The following is a 7,119-nucleotide window of genomic DNA, read 5'->3' as shown; positions in this document are numbered from 1 at the left end:
GTAATTATGTCCCCACTGGATGCAACAAATGCCTCGTTTGTAATGTGTTTTACTGGTTTTGTCTCGTCTAGTGATGTTCGGATCGCGAACGAATCGTTCTATTTAACCAGATCTTCTTAGTGAACCGGTCGAACCAGTTCACCAAATCCAACTGAATCGTTTAAAAAGGTTTGTGTCTCCAGTACGCACTAATCCACAAATTACTTAAATTATTCGGTTTATAAACGTGCCTGATACTCCCTCTCGAAATAAACCAATATCCCGAGTTATTCAGTTACTCCTAACAGTACATTGACTGAACTGCTAAAAGAGAACCGATGATGGGATGTGCACGAGCAGAGCAGCTGGACTGAGTCTCGTCCTGCCGGGAGACGGCATCACAGTATGTTAAGGGGCGTAACATTTCTGTCACACGCTTTTTAGGACGATAAAAATCTACGCGTTTCAGAAAGGCGGGGCATAGAGGAGAAACAATAATGTACATTATATGGAAAATGTGTTTTTTTAACCTTAAACCGCATAAACACATTGCATTACACCAAATACACAACATAATGTTCTTTTTAGCAACGTCATGTGACCCCTTTAACTTATTTTGGACTGATGCATGCAACACCCGCTGAGTGGCATTAAACAGCTTAAAAGATCAAAGACAATTTTTTATATAACTCCGACTGGATTCGTCTGAAAGAAGAAAGTCATGTACACCTAGGATGACTTGAGGGGGAGTAATTTATGGGCTAATTTTCATTTTTGGGTGAACTAGCCCTTTAAGAGTCAAATGATCTTGAGCTGATTTCCCTCGTGATTTAGACGGTTTGACTATTGGTTAGTTAATGAGTAAATGATGAACGGAGAGAGTGAGTGAACTTACGATACAGCTGTACTCTTCATCATCCATCTCCTTCACCTTCAGACAGTACGACTGAATAAAAACAAACACACATCAATGAACTTCAACATAAACACTCTCAAAATCCCTCTGTTAATGTAACATCTCAATTCAGTAGACAATGATGAGTGAATCTTCTGGCTGCTCTCATACCAAGTACTCAAACTTGACATCCAGGTATTTGCGGATGGTGAGTTTGGTGTCAGGAATTGCTTTGTGCAGATACGTGTTCAGATCATGCAGCATCTGACAGACAAACAGACAGCATTAATATTATTTATTACATTTGTCTCGTGAAATAATGTTTACACAAGGTGTTTTCAACTGTTCCACACCATAAATGATGTTTCCCATGCATGTTTCAGTTACTCTACATTCTACATACTAAACACTGTAGAGATCAGGGATTTATGGACGTTCTCATCAGCCAAACCCCTTTGAGCTAAAATAATTATTTTTAAGTGCCCCTGAGATTTTAAGTTAATATCTTAAGTTAAACATATAATTTAACAACAAATTTGTATGTCCACGGCTCTCTGACAACAGTTAATGGCCACATACAGTTAAACATAACATTTTTAGTAAATGTTTTTTTTTTTTTTTTACTTATTGTAATGCTTTTATGTAGGTTACTTTTAGTTGTTTCACATCATAGTAGTGCTGTCAAACGATTAATTGCGATTAATCCCTAAATCGCTTTTAAAATAAAAGTTTTTGTTTACTTAATATATGTATGTGTACTGTGTATATTTATCATGTATATATAAATACAAACACACACACACACAGTATATATTATTTTGAAAATATTTACATGCAAACATTTATAATATAATTTTTATTATATATAAATATATTTAATGTATAAACAACATATTTTTCTTAAATATGTACATGCGTTTGTATATATATACATAATAAATATACACAGTACAGACACATTACACAAACAAAAATATTTATTTTAGATGCGATTAATCGTTTGACAGCACAACATCATACATTTTATTTCTGCATGTCACAGTTACTCTACACACATCTATATTAATCTCATTGTAAGAATACAAACTCGTTCAGATCTGCTCTCTTACGGGTTTGATGGTCTTCAGCAGCTGGATGCCGAACTTCTCCATGTTTCGATGAGCTTCAGCAAACTTCACGAAGGCTTCGCTGGCGGCGGCCTGTGGCTCACGGACACCGATGACGGAAAACACGTCACCAAACGCTGAGAGAGAAAAACATTTTATCACACATCTGATGATTTTATGGAGTGTTTTGTTGGTCAGATTTAGCATTACTTCCACTACACGGCCTGATGTTGTTAGTGTGTGTAACTAGACACACATTTTGAGAATCTCATCTCAAAGGGGATGTTTTACCAGTCTATTCTGAAAACAAACCAGTTTTTGGTCAATAAAATTAACTTTCAGCAGGAGAAACTCTTTATAGCAGCCTATAACGAATCATATGATGAATAAAGATGAACAAATCTACTGTACCTCTGTGAGTCTGCGAGAGCTCATAGAAAGCTCTTAACAGTCTCTTCGTGTGCTCCATCAGTCCTAAACACACACACAAACACAGATTATTTCCAGAGTAAACTCTCTCAGGCACTGGTTTAATGCAGTAACAGTACGAATGAATCACCTTTATAAAGTTCAGCGGTTTTCTCCAGCTCCTCCAGCCTCTTCACCAGACCATCTACAACACCCAAACACACACATGCTTGATTTCTCATGGCACACATTATATCCGCACATCAATGATGGCGTTTCCAAGCAAAGATTATGTCATGCAACAGAACTTGTTCTCATTAGTGCAAGGTGAAAAAATAATTCATAATTTACATAGTGATGTATTTAGGAGTACTGTAGTTGTTTAATATGTGCAGAAACAAGTGTTGTATTGGATTAGTGATTAAATAGTGGAACTGATCTGACCGTTGCACAGAATGGCTCTGCTGAGTCCCAGAGCGTCTGCGGTTCCTGAACTCAAGTTCTCCACCAGACGATGCTTCACCTTCTTCAGCACTGACACACACAAACACACACACATGAGCTACTTCATCAGAGAGAAACACACTTCTGCATCCCTTCAAACACACAAAGCTAGCACAGTTTGGTAGTTTTTACCGATATCCAGAGATTTGCCCTGCTTCGGGTCGGCCTGCAGTTTGTTATACTGGATCACGACTTCACCCTGCAGATCACAAACACATTCATCCATAAAAACAAACCCTTCAAGTACAAAACAATTACCAGTCTAGATCATGTGATCTTTACACAAACGGTCTTTATCATAATGGTGCATCTGAGACAAGATATTATTCACTTTGATGATATATTTCGGCCACAATATTATTTCAAAGTCATGTTGATATACAGATAATGTCGCTCTTGTGATGTTTGACTTCAGTTCAGACTGTTGTATGAAATTATTCATATTATATGTATACCCTACATTTAACACTGTAAAGGAAAGTATAAATTCACTAAATTAACATGCAATATGTTTTACGTGCCAAAAACACAAAGGATACACAAATGTAATACTTAACAATACTCTTAAGCATTATACTTTGATCTTTCCTTTTCAATCAAGTTGACAAAATTGCAGCTTTAAGTGAATCAAAATGCACAAATTATAACAGTCTCAACTACATCTCGACAAAATCTGTAGAAATTTCCAAAGATAGAATGATTGAACTGATATTGAGTGATTACTTAAAGATGTAACACGGTCATGTGGCAATAATCACTTAAAATCATGTCAAATAAGAGCAGAGTTGTGTGATTGTTGTATATTGTTGTTTATACCGTCTGATATAAACTATTCTATCATCCAGCTCTAACCTGCTCAATGTGACTATAAAGACATCAGAAACATTAAAGGGGTTCTATTATGCTCTTTTACAAAGTCTTGATTTTGTTTTGGGGGTGTACTAGAACAGGCTCTCATACTAGGTTGTTCGAAAAACACATTACTTTGCACATATTTGACATTATTACAACACCTCTCTCCCCAGTCTGGCATGAACGGCTCGAATAGTTCCTGTATCAAATGAAGGCCCGCCTTCTGAAATACGAAATGTGCTGTGATTGGTTAGCTGGGCCAGTGTGTGCTGTGATTGGTTAGCTGGGCCAGTGTGTGCTGTGATTGGTTAGCTGGGCCAGTGTGTGCTGTGATTGGTTAGCTGGGCCAGTGTGTGCTGTGATTGGTTAGCTGGGCCAGTGTGTGCTGTGATTGGTTAGCTGGGTCAGTGTGTGTTGTGATTGGCTCCACTTGGTGCCTGGTCGGGAAATGTCATGCCCCTTACCATAGCCGCGTGCGAGCTTAAGCGTAAATATTGCTCAATATCAAATCATTGTGGGCGCGATTTAAACCCAGATGATTGTAACCACTCTAAGTCTGTCTGCCTTGGGAAAGCTAGCGTGTCTCAGATATAGTGATAACACTCGTAGCCTTCTCTAGTGCAGCTCAACCAGGTCTCGTCCCATTCGTCGATATTTGTGTTATGAAAAATCCCGGAAAATATGCGTTGTAGTCCAAACGAGTCATTGGTTGTAGTTTTTGAAAAGTGATTTCTGTTAAATAAAGGGGTCATATGATGCGATTTCAAGTTTTCCTTTCTCTTTGGAGTGTTACAAGCTCTTGGTGCATAAAGAAGATCTGTAAAATTGCAAAGACTAAAGTCTCAAATCCAAAGAGATATTCTTTATGAAAGTTAAGAGTCAGCCACGCCTACCTAAAATGGCTCGTTCTAACATGCCCCCACATGTCTACATCACTATGTGGGGAGATTTGCATAACGCCACCCAAATGTTCACACAAAGAAAGAAGGCATAACTTTTATTCTCGCTGTAGTATTGTTGTTGCTGCCGCTGACATGTCGTGAAGGCGCGATGTGTGTTTCGTTGTGAAAGCGAAACTACTACTTTGGTTGGTCTTCCAAAAGAGGACGATATCACTTCGTCATGCCTGGAGCTGTGGGATCAGCTTTCACTGTGGACGAAGCGGAGTCCAGCCCGGGGTCGTCACATGTGGTTGCCGCAAGCCCGCCGGCTGCTCCTTTGTCGAATCCGCTGGCCGCGCCGTTCTCAAACCCTCCGGCCGTTCCTCACTCTAGCCGCCGGCCTCAGTTCACTCTAGACCACCGTAACTTTGCAGATCTTTTTTATGCTCAAACAGCAACATTACAGACTAACTAAAGTTGAAAAAGCATATTATGACCCCTTTAACATGACAAAACTCTGAATCAGTGAAAATTGCTCTAGGAATAAAACTGCCGTGACTTGAGTTGATGTTTTAAGTGTTGTACCTGCACTGCCTGGATCATCTTGGCCACCTCTACTTTAGTCTTTCCTTTCACCGGTTTGCCGTTGACTCCTGTGATCTCATCGCCGGCGGCCAGAGTCCCGTCCAGAGCGGCCGGAGTGTTATCAAACACCTAAACACACAAAAATCACCTCAAATGAGCTTCAATGAATAAAAAGAGTAATGGAAAGAGTACTTCATGACAGATTGAAGCCTTTCCGGAGCACTTTAACATGGAAACTGGACGCTGGGTATCATTCACAAAATATGCACACGCCAAATTTGTGCGAAATCTGTTGAAAAAACATGTTCAACATTCGCAATTCTTCAGGAACTTTTCGTTCTGAAGTGCACTCAATGCATGTAACAATATAAACCACACACACACAAAAAAAAAATAAAAAAAATCACACACTTCGTTCTGGCCTTCTAAACACAATACGATTCTATAGCTTCTAAAACACACAATCATTATGGAATGCGACACAGTGATTGATAGGATGATGTTAGATTGTGAATATTTGACCTGTACGATGTAAAGACAGGGACAGAACTGAGCTCCGCCCCCAATACTGATCCCAATCAGGTTCTGGGAGTCTTTCTTCAGAGTCACTGTTCCAGGAACTGTGGGAATCCCACTGGACACAGACACAACACAACATCCCACACATGACTGTCAGGCGAATGCACACAATACTCATCTCATCACACAATGATCCCTCAATGTTCTGCTTGAAAAGATTGCTTCTTTTGCTTTCTGTTAGATTCTATTGCAATTACATGCTATTTTATAACATTTATAAGCCCCAATACTGATCCCAATCAGGTTCTGGGAGTCTTTCTTCAGAGTCACTGTTCCAGGAACTGTGGGAATCCCACTGGACACAGACACAACACAACATCCCACACATGACTGTCAGGCGAATGCACACAATACTCATCTCATCACACAATGATCCCTCAATGTTCTGCTTGAAAAGATTGCTTCTTTTGCTTTCTTTCTGTTAGATTCTATTGCAATTACATGCTATTTTATAACATTTATAAGCGTGACTTCACACAGACAGAGGTCTATTTTCTCCCCACAGGATGTGACATCATGTAAACATATGAATATGAACGTACTGCTTGCTTGTTATTGATGGATGATGCTCGTGATACTCACAGTTTGTCCTCCTCCAGCTCATAGTCCATGTCTGTGAACATTACCAGCTCTGATCGTGTTTAATGTGGATCTGTTGATCAAACGCCCTTCATTCATTCAGATGGTGAACTTTATTACTGAAATACAGCAGCATTAATGAAAACAACTTTAAATAACCTGTACTAACATCATACTCTGAGACATATTCACTTTTAAAGCAGCTCGTTATTGTTATTATTAGTATGCTTTAGCGGCAGGTGTTATGCAGATGGATAACGCAGGTGTGTCTCTTACCGTTCTGTTGACGAATAGCTGAAGTGTAAAGATGCTCTTAACACGCGAACATATTAAAATAATGTTTTAGTGTTGTGTTACGAAGATAATTCGATAAACATTAAGCTGCTGCATCTGAACAGCAGTCTTCTTCTTCTTCTTCTTCTTCTTCTTAATGTTTAACGGCGGTTGGCATCCAGCGTATTTGGTGCATTACCGCCACCATCTGCTCCGGAGTGTGGATCAGACTGAACAGCAGTCTGCAGGATGTGTGTGTTTTCTTTTTCTGTGACAGGAAAACCAAGGTAAAAAGCGCGTTTCCGCCTCCTGCTGGACTGGAGGTAGAGGCAGAGACTCTCTTTTGAGAAAAAAATGACTTTAAAGTTTTTTATTTGTCCTGCCAGATTAATTATAGGGCACTGGAAATTTGGCAATTGTATGAAAGTAATGAAAATGATCTACATTAAAAAATGGTGAGCTCAAACTTGATTGAAAA

At 39.2% G+C, this 7,119-nt stretch overlaps 1 protein-coding gene and 1 long non-coding RNA gene across 2 annotated transcripts in view; both read right to left on the bottom strand.

The window, feature by feature from the left end:
* Positions 1 to 5,907, bottom strand: part of pick1 (protein interacting with prkca 1) — an 11,792-nt gene extending 5,885 nt beyond the window's left edge. Inside the window, exons 1-10 of the mRNA XM_016248706.1 lie at positions 5,876 to 5,907; positions 5,733 to 5,844; positions 5,211 to 5,339; positions 3,025 to 3,091; positions 2,833 to 2,922; positions 2,540 to 2,593; positions 2,392 to 2,454; positions 1,984 to 2,117; positions 1,046 to 1,138; positions 875 to 925 (exon numbers count right to left, since the gene is read on the bottom strand). Coding sequence (XP_016104192.1) covers positions 875 to 925; positions 1,046 to 1,138; positions 1,984 to 2,117; positions 2,392 to 2,454; positions 2,540 to 2,593; positions 2,833 to 2,922; positions 3,025 to 3,091; positions 5,211 to 5,339; positions 5,733 to 5,844; positions 5,876 to 5,907 — 825 coding nt within the window. The remainder of the gene's footprint in view (positions 1 to 874; positions 926 to 1,045; positions 1,139 to 1,983; positions 2,118 to 2,391; positions 2,455 to 2,539; positions 2,594 to 2,832; positions 2,923 to 3,024; positions 3,092 to 5,210; positions 5,340 to 5,732; positions 5,845 to 5,875) is intronic.
* Positions 5,908 to 6,010: 103 nt separating this feature from the next.
* On the bottom strand, positions 6,011 to 6,783 carry LOC107563741 (uncharacterized). Its single transcript, XR_001606138.1, has 3 exons — positions 6,645 to 6,783; positions 6,372 to 6,487; positions 6,011 to 6,084 (listed from the first exon to the last, which is right to left on the bottom strand). It is a non-coding gene; the product is annotated as an uncharacterized lncRNA (long non-coding RNA).
* Positions 6,784 to 7,119: the final 336 nt, after the last annotated feature.

Source organism: Sinocyclocheilus grahami, unplaced genomic scaffold (genome assembly GCF_001515645.1).
Source record: "Sinocyclocheilus grahami isolate Dianchi unplaced genomic scaffold, SAMN03320097.WGS_v1.1 scaffold888.1, whole genome shotgun sequence".
Taxonomy (NCBI): Eukaryota; Metazoa; Chordata; class Actinopteri; order Cypriniformes; family Cyprinidae; genus Sinocyclocheilus; species Sinocyclocheilus grahami.
Note: the sequence above shows the minus strand (reverse complement) of the source record. Positions and strands in the feature narration are given on the sequence as shown.